The sequence below is a fragment of the Culex pipiens genome, chromosome 1 (genome assembly GCF_016801865.2).
Source record: "Culex pipiens pallens isolate TS chromosome 1, TS_CPP_V2, whole genome shotgun sequence".
NCBI classification, from domain to species: Eukaryota; Metazoa; Arthropoda; class Insecta; order Diptera; family Culicidae; genus Culex; species Culex pipiens.
This window is the reverse complement of record NC_068937.1, coordinates 75,857,563-75,874,250: the sequence shown is the minus strand read 5'-3', so window position 1 is coordinate 75,874,250 and position 16,688 is coordinate 75,857,563. Positions and strand designations below refer to the sequence as shown.

The 16,688-nt window shown below is 37.4% G+C and overlaps 1 protein-coding gene across 1 annotated transcript; it reads right to left on the bottom strand.

The window, feature by feature from the left end:
* Positions 1 to 343: 343 nt before the first annotated feature.
* Positions 344 to 11,374, bottom strand: LOC120425620 (uncharacterized). The gene is made up of 5 exons (XM_052705964.1): positions 11,243 to 11,374; positions 3,287 to 3,378; positions 2,959 to 3,231; positions 1,191 to 2,807; positions 344 to 1,130 (listed from the first exon to the last, which is right to left on the bottom strand). Exons 1-4 carry the CDS (start codon positions 11,372 to 11,374, stop codon positions 1,841 to 1,843), a joined length of 1,464 nt encoding a protein of 487 aa, XP_052561924.1. The 3' UTR covers positions 344 to 1,130; positions 1,191 to 1,840.
* Positions 11,375 to 16,688: the final 5,314 nt, after the last annotated feature.

Below are 16,688 nucleotides of genomic sequence, written 5' to 3'. Positions count from 1 at the left end.
AAACTTTGTAAACTTTCCTCTTCTACTATCCGCCTTGAAGAGATGAATGCACAATGGTGTAAAATCTCTATAATAAATCTAAAAAAAAAATAAAAATTATTTGTATCCTAAAGTGAGGATCTAAATATTGAAAAATCATAAGTTTTTTTAAATTAACAAATAAAAAAAATAAGCATATAAAGTATAAAATCGCTTTACAAGTGGTTAACGGGCCATTTTACATGATCATTCAAAATGGGTCCGCGGGCCACAAAATATCACCTCGCGGGCCACGATTGGCCCGCGGGCCATGCTTTGGTCTCCCCTGTTCTAAACGCTGCACACAAAGAAAAAATACTGTAAATTTAAAAAGATCGTTCGTTGGATTAAAAGTCCGCATTGGTGAATATTCGTAGAATGTTCTATCTTTTTAATTTAAAAGATGGAAAGTTTTTGATACAACCATGTATTTCTGGAACAAAATCGTTGTATCGGTAAAAGTGTTTTACTTTTAATATAAGAAGAAACTTTTTATGGCAAGAATAAATAACATTTATCATTACAATGATGTTTTTTGAAAAATGTGATGGATTTTTATTCAATATATTATTATTATTTTTTTGTATTTAACGCATCTGCTTATGGTTGGCCAACTTCCGCGTTCAAGCTGCACCGATCCTTACGGTACGCCACCTGTCACGTCCGAAGACCCCAGGCTGAGCAGCTTACGGATGGATGTTTCGTTGGGCAGCAACATCGCGTCCTTCATTTTGGAGCGCGACAGCAATGTGGTAAACAGGGAGGTTTCGTTGCCGGCCTTCATCAGGACAGGAGTTGGCTATTGGCTGTTGATTATGGAAGGGAAGTCGACGTTTTCCAGCTGAGAAGTGAAGCGCCTGAACGGGGAGTTCTCGATCCTGGAAGCGCATCCGGACCTTGGGGCTGATGAGGCTCCCGGAACGGAATTCGATTTCCAGCACTTCATTCCTAGGGGGTGGACATATAGATTAATAGACCATAGATTGATAAAGTATAGCTTCATTCCCTTCGTGAATGACACAGATTTTCACAAGGTTTTTCCGGCTCGCCGTCCAGGTTCATTCGGCCAAAGCTGCGAAGTCTCGAGGTGAGCATTTGTGGGCGGGTAGTTGCTAAAAGAAATTGAAAGTAAGTGAAGTTGGCTAGACACTGAACACATTTTCAATCTTCACCGGTGTTGTAAACCGCCTGCACCGGGTGCAAAATCCAATTATGCCGCTTCTCGTCGAACTCCTCTTCGTCGGTCTTCTCCTCAACGTGAAAATAAACTTTTTCATACTTGTAGATGTCGTCCTAGTCCTCGCCCACCACCGAATACAACCGGTGCAAATCCACATACCGGATCTTCGGCAACCGCATGATCGGCGTCCTACAAAGACAAACAAAATCAAACACAAATCCCCCAAGCTTCCTTCTTACTTATTCCGGTCGTGAAACAGCTGCAGGTCCTGCATGAAGCTGGCCTTGTCCTTTTCGAGCCCTCGACCTCGTTCCGCACCCGCATCACCCGAGTCCTGGCTGCTGCCGCGGTCGACTTTGATTCGCATCCTGGATTCACCAAGCACCACCGGACCCATGATTCTGAAGTTTTCTTGAGGGAACTCGGATGTGGACTTCCTCGAGTAGGTCACTGCAGTCAATGTTGTTCCGCAAGACGTCAGACACAAACAGTCGTTGAAGGAGAACTCTTCTGTGTTGGAGTGTTGGCAGGCCGACCAGAGCGAACAGATTCGTGTAGGGTGCCAGTGTCACAGGGTCGTTCCAGGGCAACACTCAAGCTGCATACCTTACGAACCGACGCTGGATAATCTCGATCTTCTGCTTAATACGGCGCCCACACCGGTACGGCGTACTCCAACACACTGCGAATTAGCGAGAAGTACAGCGTTTTGAAGACCCTTACGTCGGTGAAACCAGCAGCATTTCTTCGAAGAAAACCGAGCATAGCGTACGATTTGGCCACGGAGATGGAGACGTGCTGGTTGAATTCCATCTTGCAGTCAATCGTGACGCCCAAGTCCACGATGGAGTGAACGCGTTCGAGTGTGGATCGGCCCATGTTGTACTCCGCAAGATTTGGACTCCGAATCCTGTAGAACGAGATCAGCTTGCACTTTTTCTCGTTCACTTCCACTCCGTTTTGAACGCACAAGCGAAGCAGCACGTTGATGACTTCCTGGAGAACACGGACGTCGTCAGAATCGCCAATTCGCCGGAAGATTTTGAGGTCGTCGGCGTACAACAGCTTGCATGACTGGAGACGGGAACACAAGTAATTGATAAACAGCACGAAAATCAACGACCCGAACGACTCCTTGACATACGACCAGAAATTCTTCGGGTTATACTGGAGATTGTCCTGAACTCTCGCGATGTAATTCTGGTAGCTCGTAACCTGTTGCTCAGCAAACTCAGTTTCGAGGTACGAGAGTGTGACCTTGTTTCCCCACGAGCTTCGATTCACGAACCGCTTACGTGCCTTCCGCAGTTGGTTACGTAAGTTCCGAAGCTGCGAGTTCCACCACGGCGGCGTCCTGGAAGGGCAACGAAATCGCCTGACTCGAACTGGCACTGGGTCGCGTAACACGTTCAGCAACTGCTTCAGAACGAATGGACTGTAAGTTCGGGGACCCTCAAAGGCCACAGTGTCATTCACAAAGGTGAGGTCTAGTAAGCGGTTGGAGTTGTTCAGCAGGAAGTTTATTTGTACCAGCCCGTTGGCCAGGAAGGACTCGGTGGAGCCACCTCTGAATCGGACGACGCGTTCGCGGGGAGAAAGCCACCGACGTCTTCATCGAAGACCCAGAAGAGATCCGGAAGGTTGTAGTCCCCGACGGATTCAGCATGCAAGGTGTACACGTCGGGAGTGGTCGGACGTAAATCCCGCAAACGAAGAGAGAGAAGGAATGGAAGTTGATACGAACTGTTGATAGCTCCAACCGTTCGCAGTTAGCCAATTCAACCTCCCTAGCTTCAAGATCACTCTTGACAGCAACAAGTGCTCCTCCTCCACAAGCTGCGCTGGATGTGGCGGTGTTTCGAGTCGGAAGATATTGTAGTTCGCGGAGAACTCCGAGTCTATTGCCGTGCAACCAGGTTTCGGTGAGAACCACTACGTCGTAGTCACTGGACATCAAGGCCATGCGCAGTTTCTCCGTCTTTGTTCGCATGCCGCGAATGTTCTGGTAATAGATGGTAAAGTGTCGTGGAGGGCTGCAAGCCAAGGGATTGTCAGGAGAAGAAAAAACTGTTGACTCAGAGTACTCGCCTGGAGTTGGAAGATCTTTTGTTGGAAGACCCCCTCTCGACTTCCGAACGCAGGACCGGGACGACTTGGGTGGCCGCTGGCTGGGAGCGCGACTGCGTCGAAGCGACAAAAGCTTTAAATAAAATTTGCACCAGCCTTATTTCTGATTGTCAAGCTTAAGTTCAACTATGCTAAAGTGATTTATATTTTTTACCTTTTTTTATTGTTTATTCGTCAAGCTTATGTAGACTACTTACAATTTTCTTACATACTAGATATTATTTCTATTGTACAGATTTCTTCGTAGTTCCGGTTTAGACATGTCGAAATGTATGTACTGTGAATTTTTATTATAAAAGCGCATCATTTGATTTAATGGCGATTTTTTTTAAATAATTTGTCGTGTATGCAGTTATTCTATAAAGTGGTGAATGTCTAAGAGTACGGCTTGGTTCTTGAATACTATTGCTGACTGTACTGCCGCTCTAATCTAGTCCGTCCCATATGTATTTTTGTCACAATAGAGATAAACTTGACAAAAGTTTTAATTTTACATGTACCTTTAGCCTACTGAATAAAAAAGTAGTGTTTGTTCTAAAAAATCCAAAATAAATATGACTTTGGTGCTGTCCCATATGCAAAATAAAGGCAAGTCAGTTCCTCATATAGAAATATCCCGCAAATCGTTTAAATGGCTGTGAAATTATTTGAAATCAACAGAGTATGTTTTTAAGAGTACGTTTAACTTGAAAATATCATTAATTGTTCATTTCTGAAGAAATATTTGAAATTTTTAAAACAAGATGCTCCATCCTTCAGTGACTTTTTTTTTTTTGAAATGTACAACCACGGAAAGAAAATAGAAAATACATACCGTTATGGCTAATATCTTAACCATAAAATTAGTTATATTAGTTATATCTTTTTTTTTTTTTTTTTTTTTTCTTAAAATTGTTACTTTATTTATTCATTATCATACATTTACATGATCCATTTCATCGGTATCTAGGCCACGGCCTGTAATAATCAGTAGTCTTCTTCTTTCCTTGATTAGGGTTAGTTCCACTCAAAGTTTCTTCCAGTTTCTTAGCATTGTCCATTTCTTCATTTCTTTTTCCAGACTCGTTTTGTTCCGCTACATTTTGTTCTCCTTCATTTGCATTGTCACTGTTCCTGTTCTTCTCATCCGATCCTTTTTCGCCTTCTCCAGCCTGGTTGCTTACGGTTGAAACATCCAATATCTTGACTGGATGCAGAACAGATGCATCGTTGGCAACAACTTGAGCAAAAGAGCTACTTTTTTGCTTGGACAAAAAAGAAGCCCCAGTACTGCTACGCTTTGGACAGTTAACTTTCATATGACCTTCCGAACCGCATCCAAAACATTTATCCTTCAAACCGTCAAAATAAATTCTTGCTACTTTTCCCTGAATCTTTATCTGTGCTGGTAAATCTTTTACAACTTCCATGAATATTCCACGCACACCATTCCATATAGGAAATCCTGTTTCTACTGCGAACTTTTCTCGACACAACTGCTTTACCTTTCCATATTTTCCCAATTCCCTTCGAATCTCCTCATCTCCTATTTCCGGTGTTAATCCAAAGATCCGGACATATTGGATGTCCCCTCCAGCAACCATCACCATTGTTTCCGTTGTCGTTCCGTCGGCGTACCAAAACGTGGTTACCGCTCCTAACCTCAAAAGTGCCTTTCTCATCAATTCCATTGACTGAAACTTCACATAAACGCTGTGATCCTCGCGATACATTGCAGATAATTCCTCCCATTTCCAGCCGAGATTCCCAAAGAACTGGAAAATCTCCGCATCCTTCGGCTTCCTTTGGCCAACACCGAAATAAATTTGGATGGTCAATTCCTTTTTGGGTTCCATGACCTTGAACTGCTAACTGTAACTGTTTCACTGTCTTTGCACACACGTCCGCTTCCAAAGAAATCACTTCGTGAACTGATCTTGAATGAATAAGGTTGATCCTGGTTCTGGGAGAGACTCCGCCAACGATAAGCGTAGTTTTTAAAATTATTTTCAAGGGCTTAGCAGTTGAGAATTTGCCTCTGTAATATATTGACAATTTCTGGTGTCGTTGCAGATCATATTTTCATATCCAGGAACTTTATAAAATACATTATTTAAAGCAAATAAATCTGAAATAAACATTTTTTTATTATTTGGTTATAATTATTTAATTAGAAAACTACCAAAACAAACCTGGAAATGACAGTTGAACCAGGTTGAAACTGTGTTGTAAATGTTCAAGCCTACCTTGATATCATAACCGACTTGCCTTTATTTATGGACAAATAAAGTCAAGTTGGTCTCTTGCTGGAAATTTCTAAAATTTACCTCCAAATTGTTAATTTTTTAAATCCAATTAATGGTAGTTGCGTTTTAAGAATGTTATTGAAATAACTGTATGAATATTTATATAAAAATATTTAGTTTAGAATGGGAAAAATGGTGAAACTTTTTTTGGGTTTCTCACAGCGTTATCTCAGCACTCACTTTTTACATATGGGACGGACCAGATTAGAGCGGCAGTGTATGCGTTGAGAAATAATGTCGTTGATGAAAAAGAGCATGGCAAATTTACGACGTTCTTGTAATGATTGTATGTTTATGAGCATGCAGCGTGCTTCATACGATGGGAGAGGAAATGCAGTCCAGTTAAGTTTACGTAGTGCGTTCAGTATGAATTGTTTTTAGACAGATTCAATACGTGCTTGGTGTACGGCATAGTATGGATTCCAAACGATACTACAGTATTCCAAGAGTGGCCTGTATGTATATAGAGTAATTAAATAGTATACTGCCGTTCTACGCATAATTGTCCCATGTTCAAAAAAGTGCAACTGAGAAAAACGCGATTCTAATTTTTTGACCGATTTCTGTGTTTCTACGCATAATTGTCCCGTAAGTTCCTATTCGCCCTATGTGTCCCTAATCGCCCTAGTTAGCAGTTTATCACCCTTATTTATGATTCTCTTGCTATACAACAGGTAAACAAGACAACAAGACAAACTAATGATTCCGTGTAAGAAAATACTTGGTGGGACAATTATGCGTAGAAGTTTAACGATGAGACAAACAGACTTGGTGTTATTTTCAATGAGTTTCCGAACAAAGTACCAGATTTTATGTGGTTTTCTTAAAGTACACATCAAACTAAACTTAAAAATGTCATAAAGTCAAAATCGTCCAAAACTGACATGGGACATTTATGCGTAGAACGGCAGTATACGGGTCCTTCAATATGCATTTTGTAATTTAATAGGAAATCAACTATCCAAACTTGACTAAATAGGGCTCAGACCTCGATTTTGATGTTTAAAATAATAAAATTAAAAAAAACACGTTTTTTTGTGATTCGCGATAATCAAGTCTGGACTGTATATTTATTACCAAAAATTCAAATTCAACAGCATGTACATTATTTTAACAACTTTCCAGAAAAATCAAAATGATGGCAAAAGAAAAAAAATATATTCCATGTTTTAACAAAATTCAAAACCCAATTAATCATTTCTCACTTACCCATCAATTTTTTTATACGCGTTACATACATCGATTTCCACTAGCTCCGAGAATCGTTACTTTTTGCAGTCATCTAAAAATATGTTATTACCTTTTCGAAATAAACAATTTATACTTCCAATTGATATCCGCTGCGCACCGAGGAAGTAAAACACATTTTTTCATCCCAATCATCGATTCAGACTAGGAGTAAACAATTCGTTTTAACGGTCAAATCCCGAAGATAATTTTGTACGCGATTTGTTGAAAGCAAGAAAATCAATAACGGTTCAAAAGTTTTCGTTTGTACGGTCAAACGGCTTTGCCATGGATACCCAGTCAACTCAATCAGAATTCTGAAACGGAATTCAATTCGAATCGTTTACGTATTCCGTTCCGTTTTGGTTGTTGAATTCTGATTGAGTTGACTGGGTATTCGGATATTTAGATATTTGTGATTGGTTTACAAACACAGGTTAACAAAAATAGTGCATCGATTTCCAAATTTCAAGCTTTTAAGTGCTTTAAGGTGCTCTAAAACCTGCTGTCCCTTTTCAGACTGTAGTCATCTGGGCGAATAGGGCGAGAATAGGGCCCAGATGACGGTATCGTGAATTTTGTGACACATAGGGTAAATTGGTGATCAGGAGCAGGTTCAAAAAATATATTTTCATTTCTTGCTTTTGAATGGTTTTATATCAATGTAGTTGTAGTTGGCAACTAAGGGCACCTGCCCTTGGGGAGCGCCGAAATCGACAATTGAACAAAATCATTTCAGTAAAAAATCCACAGTAGGTATTTAAAACTGAAAGGGCGGATTTGGAATTTAAGGAAGAGTTCATCAACATCCACCATATTTTGGGAAAATGTTTAACATGTAAGAACAATTGTCAACAACAAAAAAATATTTTACAAATTAATATTTTCTGCATTCAAATTTCAGACAATTTAAGTTTTTTTGGCCAAATTTTAAACATTTACTATTTTAAAACATATTCAAAATTTTGGTTGTAAAAGGTTTTTCAAACGTTTTTTGACACTTTGGTTTTAGTTGAAAATATAATACATAATGGATTGGCGTTGTACAATAAGTTTCAATCATCTAGAAACTAATTAAAAATCAATATATCAATACATATAAAATAACGGTTCTAAAATTATTTCAAAGAAAAAAAAACTAAAAAAAATGTTTCGAATAACGCTGTGCAAAAGAGTAAAATAAATTCAAATTTATTATCTTTATTTTTTAACCAAATATTAGGCTCTGTAAATTCCGCTACACGTTGAATTATATCTGATTGATTTGCATAGATGGAAAATTACATTTTTTTTTCTGACATAAAAGATGTACTCTTTCCCAGATGTATTATTACCATGATTTTTTAAATTTGAAAACTTAAACGTAAAAAACAGCTTCATATCTAAGTCTTCAATTGCAGTTATTAAATCAAAACTTATTGAAGCAAGCATTGAAATTTAACGAATGCTGGTAAATTAGAGAGGGTTGCCAGATTTAAGCTTCGCCAAGTGCACCGTGGTCCCAAGATACGGCCACAGACAAACATACGAGACTCTCCATACAAATTATTGTTGAAATCCATCGTCCTTAATCAAACCACCATATAACGACAACGCCAGCGCTGCCTGGTGAGCTGATGCCGAAGCGCAGCCCAAACATACCAATAGAGTTATCTACGCGCGCATGTATTGCGTGTACGTACACGAAAAAGATTGAGGTTAAATTTTGTACCAGCCAGCAAAACAAATGGCGTGCTAGTGTGCGTGAGAGCGGGCTTAGATAACTCTATACACACCCATTACTGTCATGTGTCATGTCAGTGTATGCGTGAGACAATCAAGCCTTCACGATTGTAAACATCAACAGCTGATTGAAATAATTGTAATAAATAAAAATAATAATAATAATAATAATAATAATAATAATAATAACAATAATAATAATAATAATAATAATAACAATAATAATAATAATAATAATAATAATAATAATAATAATAATAATAATAATAATAATAATAATAACAATAATAACAATAATAATAATAATAATAACAATAATAATAATAATAACAATAATAATAACAATAATAATAATAATAATAATAATAATAACAATAACAATAATAATAATAATAATAACAATAACAATAATAATAATAATAATAATAATAATAATAATAACAATAACAATAATAATAATAATAATAACAATAACAATAACAAAAATAATAATAATAATAATAATAATAATAACAATAACAATAATAATAATAATAATAACAATAACAATAACAATAATAATAATAATAATAATAACAATAACAATAACAATAACAATAACAATAACAATAACAATAACAATAACAATAACAATAACAATAACAATAACAATAACAATAACAATAACAATAACAATAACAATAACAATAACAATAACAATAACAATAACAATAACAATAACAATAACAATAACAATAACAATAACAATAACAATAACAATAACAATAACAATAACAATAACAATAACAATAACAATAACAATAACAATAACAATAACAATAACAATAACAATAACAATAACAATAACAATAACAATAACAATAACAATAACAATAACAATAACAATAACAATAACAATAACAATAACAATAACAATAACAATAACAATAACAATAACAATAACAATAACAATAACAATAACAATAACAATAACAATAACAATAACAATAACAATAACAATAACAATAACAATAACAATAACAATAACAATAACAATAACAATAACAATAACAATAACAATAACAATAACAATAACAATAACAATAACAATAACAATAACAATAACAATAACAATAACAATAACAATAACAATAACAATAACAATAACAATAACAATAACAATAACAATAACAATAACAATAACAATAACAATAACAATAACAATAACAATAACAATAACAATAACAATAACAATAACAATAACAATAACAATAACAATAACAATAACAATAACAATAACAATAACAATAACAATAACAATAACAATAACAATAACAATAACAATAACAATAACAATAACAATAACAATAACAATAACAATAACAATAACAATAACAATAACAATAACAATAACAATAACAATAACAATAACAATAACAATAACAATAACAATAACAATAACAATAACAATAACAATAACAATAACAATAACAATAACAATAACAATAACAATAACAATAACAATAACAATAACAATAACAATAACAATAACAATAACAATAACAATAACAATAACAATAACAATAACAATAACAATAACAATAACAATAACAATAACAATAACAATAACAATAACAATAACAATAACAATAACAATAACAATAACAATAACAATAACAATAACAATAACAATAACAATAACAATAACAATAACAATAACAATAACAATAATAATAATAATAATAATAATAATAATAATAATAATAATAATAATAATAATAAAAAGGACCTAATAAAAATAATTTTATGAAAAAAAAACCTCATGAGCCAAATCATGCGGCAGCACCAGCAACGACGCACCACAATCGCAACGACAGAGACCAAACCACTGGTCTTCCCCGTTGCTTCCAAGTTCTGTCCAACATTCATTCTCCACCGAAACCTCGAACCATTACACCTGATACCATCATCAACAAGATACAATAGGTCACGAAAATAGAAAAAAAAAACAATTCAAATCTACCGAAATTGATCCCAACGATGGGCGTTTGGAAACATCCGCGGGAAATGTGTCCACGGCGCAGTTAAGTTGCGTCAAACAACAACAAAAAGATTTTGCGGCGAAACAGAATAACTGTGGATGAAGATTAAGTGGCGCTCACGATCGACGCAACATCGCCAAAAGGACGACCAGCGGCAGCAATCTGAGCGCAATCCATGAAGGATAAGCAGGTTGCTCCGAAGGAGATGACTCTAAAACGTACGCTGGGTGGGGAGAGATCGGATGCAAGTCGAGAAGGAAGAATAACGCACGTCGTGTATGTTGAACTGGTGAACAGCGAAAGAGAGCGCGACAACCGTCGCGAAGTCGTTTTATTCATTTACTCTGAGAGTGTATTAGTGTTACATTTTTAGTACAGTTGTTTGGCTCAAGGCCCGTATGCAACAACTCCTTCCCCTTTCGGAAGTTGTTTCTATAGTCTAAGATTAAACTAAAAATATTTTACAATTCACTGTTTCCAAAGTAAAAGAATTCACTTCTAATGCTAACAAAATCAATTCATTTTAATTCTGATCAAAATAAATTTCTCTATATAAATCCGAAATCGCAATTCCACGACATGAAAAAAAAACAAAATTAAACATATTTAAATTCGAAATCCTGTTTAGGTTTACGCGGACGTTTTGAACGTCTTAAACACACTTCCGGCAATTGAGCCGCATCGCCTTTTCTTTTTCTGGCCCTAGCCAGCTCGGCGTTCGAGTATCCACGGAAATCTCCATCCTCGTCTGCGCTTCCGGACGCTCTCAGCGTCGCTGGTTGCTCCAGGTTCATGTTTGTACCGGATGCCGTCGGAATTAGGATATTTGTCCTCGCTTCCTCACGAGCCCGGTATGGTCGCAGCTGATCTCTATGAGCGAGGATTTCCCCGCTTCCAGCCAACACCTGGAAAACGTTTGGAGAAAATTTCTTAGTAAAGCTTGCTTTAATCCATCTATTTGGTATGCTATTTTTGTTATTCTTGTACCACACCAAATCCCCAGCTATCAGCTCATCTAATTCGTCCTTTGACGTCTTTCTGATTGCTTTTGGTACATCTACCACTTCATCATTTGGGGTTGGTGGCACAGTTAAAAATTGTTTATAATGCTTTTTGGGATTCAGCAAGTCCAACGCTGTTTTTGGTTTATATAAAAATACTCTATCCGAGGGAAATTGCCCACTACTCGTCACAATGTTATTACGATAATTCATTAAAAATAAGTTAATCTGATCCTCCAAATCAACGCTGTCCAAATCCGGATCCAACAAAAACTTTTTCAAAACATCCTTAGTTGTTCTCACTAGCCTTTCGGCTTGTCCATTGCTTTGTGGATTATAAGGTGGACTTTTCATCACCTTGATTCCTTGCCTCTCAAGGAAAGAAGTGAAAGAATAAGAGTTGAAAGGAGGACCCCCGTCTGATACCAGAACATCCGGTAATCCAAATCTCGCAAAATACGATACCAATTTCTTCACAACCTTTGCACAATCCGTGCCCCTCTTCATCCATTCTACTTCCAACCACTTCGAAAAAGAATCAACAATCAACAAAAAAGTATGATTGGAAAAGTAGAAGAAATCAATGTGAATCCTACTAAAAGGTCTAGTCGTAGGTGTCCATTGAGACTCAATCTTAGTTTTTGGTACGACAGTCATACTTGCACAGACGTCGCACGTAGAAACATAATTTTCAATGTCTTTGTTAATCCCAAACCAATAAACCTGCTTCCTTGCCAGTTGTTTCATCTTAACCATCCCTGCGTGGTTGGCATGCAAAAGCTTCAAAATCCCGCTTTGCATTTTACGTGGTATAACCACCCTGTCTTGGTACAATAAGCACCCATCGACTTCTTCCAAATCACTTTGATTTGCGTAAACGTCCAGTAAGCGTTTGTCAATCTTTTGCGGCCATCCAACACGCAGATAGTTCATAATTTGCTGTAAATAAACGTCGTCAACTGTTGCCTTAGCAATCGAAACAGAATCTAAAGGGAACTCCCTACTAAAGTTTATGCTCCGAACAATATCTTGATCCAATTCAGCAGGAACCGACTGCTCCAATGGAAATCTCGAACAAAAATCCGCATTTCCCATTTTCGCAGATGGCCTATACCGAAGTTCAAATTTATAAATGGAAAGTTCCAAAATGTACCGTTGGAGTCTCGTTACAAAAATTGAATTTTTACCTTCTTTGCCGAAAATACCTAGCAATGGTTTATGATCAGTGTAAGCAATGAATTCTTGTCCGAATAAATATTTATGAAATTTCTTAATTGTACAAACCAGAGCCAATGCCTCCAAGTGAAGAATAGGATATTTCTTTTGCGCGTCATCTAAAGTAAAAGAAGTAAAACTAATCGGTTTTTCAACACCATCAATAACATGAGCAATCACTCCTCCAAGGCCATAGCCCGATGCGTCAGAAACCACAATAATGTCTTTCTTTGGATCATAAAACTCCAAAATATTTGCTTCAACCAAAGCCTGTTTACTGTCATGAAAAGCTTTATCACAATTATGATCCCAATTAAACTTCACATTCTTTCTTAACAAATTGTACAAATAAAACAGCTTTGAAGACATGTTAGGTATAAAACGATTGTAATAATTAATCAAACCTAAGTAAGATTTCAGTTCATTCTCATTTTTAGGAACTTTTGCCTTTTGAATTGTCGAAATTTTGTCTGGACTGAGCATGAGACCTTTCTCACTGATAATGTGCCCTAAATATTTCAAATCAGAAACAAAAAACTTGCACTTTTCCCAGTTGACTTTAATATTAGCCATTGCCAAACGATTCAATACAATCATCAACTTTTTATGACAGTTATCCAGGGTTTCTCCCGCAATCAAAACATCATCAAGATAGCAATAAACATTTTCAATTCCTCCCAAGACTTGATCCATCATTTGCTGAAATATCGAAGCACTTGGGGAAGCACCTTGTGGAAGGCGATTGTATGTATATAAACCTTTAATTGTATTTATCACCATGAATTTCCTGGACCTTTCCGACAATGCCAACTGCGTGTAAGCTCCCTCCAAATCAAGAGCACAGAAAACCTTACAATTTGCCAGTTTAGCTATTAAGTCACTCGCAATTGGCAAAGGGTAAGTATTTGGAACTACGACCTTGTTAATTGAAACTTTGCAGTCAATAACCAGTCTTATCTTATTATCCTTCTTCATTACGATTATTACTGGTGAAGCCCATTCACTAGATTTCACTGGAGTAATAACGTTTTCTTTTTCCAATCTGTCCAAATATCCCAAAACTTGCTCCCTTAAACGGTAAGGCACATCATATGCTTTCTTAAAAATCGGGACATTAATTTTTAAAACCAATTCGGCTTCAAAACCTTTGATAGGTGTAGAAAAATCCTTGATAAAAACTTCTGAAAAATCACTCTTAATTTGCTCAATCAACTTGTCACCATTTGGCGCTGTTACTTTGTTTACCTGCTTATTAATTGCTGCATTGTTAGAGAAGAACTGTCTCCACTGTGGAAAGAAAACATCCATCCAGTTTCGACCAAACAAAGGAATAAATTTGAAGTCCGTATCTAAAACAATAATTTTCAAATTGCGTTTCAAACCACTAAGTTGCACTAAAACATCAGTTTCTCCCCAGATCTTCAACTTGTTCCCATTCACAACTAAAAGTTGCTTGTTACTCTTCAGCAAACGCTTATTAAAAAGATTGTCAAATTGCAATTTTCCCATCACAGTCACAGTTGAACCACAGTCCACTTCCATTTCAACAAAAATATTATCCAACAAAACGTTGATCAAACAAGGCTCACTAATCTTATTCAAGGACGCAACACACATACACTGTAAATCACCTGCATTCCACTCCTCACAGTCAGTATCAGATGTGTCGAGATCAACATTCCCACCAGTGCTCAGCCGCCCCATCATGCTAGACAGCTGTCTCTCCGCACCAGTCTCAGCAGACGATCCACCTGAAGGTCCAGCTGACGGTCTACCTGAAGGTCCCGCTCTGTCCTCAGTAACAAAGTTTACCGCTTCCCTTCTCTGGTTCCTCAGCCTGAAGCACTTCCGCTTGATGTGACCCAACTGACCACAGTGATCACACGTCATGCGGGAATAGTCCGTCCTGTATCTGAAGTTATTGTTTCCCCCATTGTAACCATTGTTATTGTTGTAATTTGCATTTCGATTAAAATTTCTGTTGCTGTGTTGAAATCGAACATTACGCTGAGAATTGTGAGCTTGTGGTGAAATGTGTGCACGTTGCTGATTGTTAAAATGTTCCTGTCTATTGTAGTTATTTGTTCTATTGTAATGATTTCGATATTGCGAGTTCTGTCTATTATTGTATGGGTTAAAGCCAAGTCGCTCCCTAACCGGCCTTCTAATTTGATTGATGTTCCCTGGTGGTGTGTGTGTTCGTGCGTTGATTGCGTGTACATTTGATTTAGCTATATTCCATGTAGTAATATATTTGTCCATTTTAGCAATCGTCAATTTCTCCTCTTTCAAAAGTTGCTCTTTTAAGTCATCGTCAGTTAAACCCACTAAAACCCGATCTAAAATTGCATTATCGCGAAACTCCCCAAAATTGCAAAACTCGGCCTGGAGTTTGACCGCCTGGACAAACTCTTCAGCGGTTTCGTCAGGATGCTGAATCCTCTTGCTGAAACGGAACCGCTGAACCAGGTCCGGTTCAGTCTTATCCAGTTTTTGTTTGAGTTTTTCAACTAATTCTGTATAGGTTGCTTTATCGAGATCAGATTTTTTGTAAATAGTTTTCAGTTCAGAGTATAAGTATGAACCACATAAATTCATAAAGTGGGTTTTCATCAAGTCGTCGGTATACTTGTTGGCTTTAAAATTGTACTCTAATCTTTCAGCCCAGTCACCGAAGGACGAACCCTTCCGGTACTGTTCAATTGTGGAAGCAATGCTCATCTTGTTCTATTTAGAACCACTTTTAAACAAAAGATTAAAAATAAAAGAAAAGAAAACACCAAAAAATGGCCAAATTAGGCTCTAAAAGTTTTTTAAAAAATCTGCTTAAAAACTCACCACCAAGGTTACCAAACCTTTGCTCCTGGGCTGAAGCACCGTCGTTCTGACAGCAGAAAAACCGACGCACTTCACCAGAATTCCGGCTCTCCTATACCAGAACTCCGACCTTGTTGAAAAGCACCGAGGATTTCACCCGGAAGTTCAGCAGACAGAACGTGAACGTCCTCCGCCGCCAATAAGCACCTTCACAAACCTTCGGCAAATTCACCGCACTGAATAAATAAAAAGAAGAACACTCTTAAAATGGGATGAAAACAAGAGAACAAAAAGAGCTCACACACACGCACACTCAATTTTCTAAAATGTTAAAATGTTAGGACAAACAAAATCACGAACTTGTTCCAACTGTGATACGATCAGTGGAACATGATTTTAAAATAAAGAAAAAAAGCAAAAGGAACTTATTTGGCCCCAATCGCCCCTACCTTAAGAAACAGCTCAAACAAAAGAATCGTACCGCGTGGCAGCCTTTGTCCGGTCCACACCGACGTAAACCAACGCCGACAGATTTTGCCAAAATTGCCGACCTCCGCTTCTGCTACTTGCCGCTAACGATTCTCCTCCCAGATTCCAACAGCCACAGCCTACTGCGTCCACTCCGGAACCGTGATCAGCCGGATTTCTCGTACGGAATTCGCTCCACCGACGCCCTCCGAAGAAGCTTCAAAATGGCCGCTTGCTTGGTAGACTCGAGCCGATCACCACTGAAGCACACTGCCGCGAAATTCGTCCCGTACTCTCACAAAAGAACTTCTTTGCCTCGGCAAAGCCGTAGATGATTTGGAGTTATAAAAACGCAAAACGCGTACCGCGAAACGCGATGAAAATTACCAAAATCACTACTTTTTCACCGGAGAGAAAAAAAAATCCTTGATCCCCGTCGCCACTAAAACGTACGCTGGGTGGGGAGAGATCGGATGCAAGTCGAGAAGGAAGAATAACGCACGTCGTGTATGTTGAACTGGTGAACAGCGAAAGAGAGCGCGACAACCGTCGCGAAGTCGTTTTATTCATTTACTCTGAGAGTGTATTAGTGTTACATTTTTAGTAC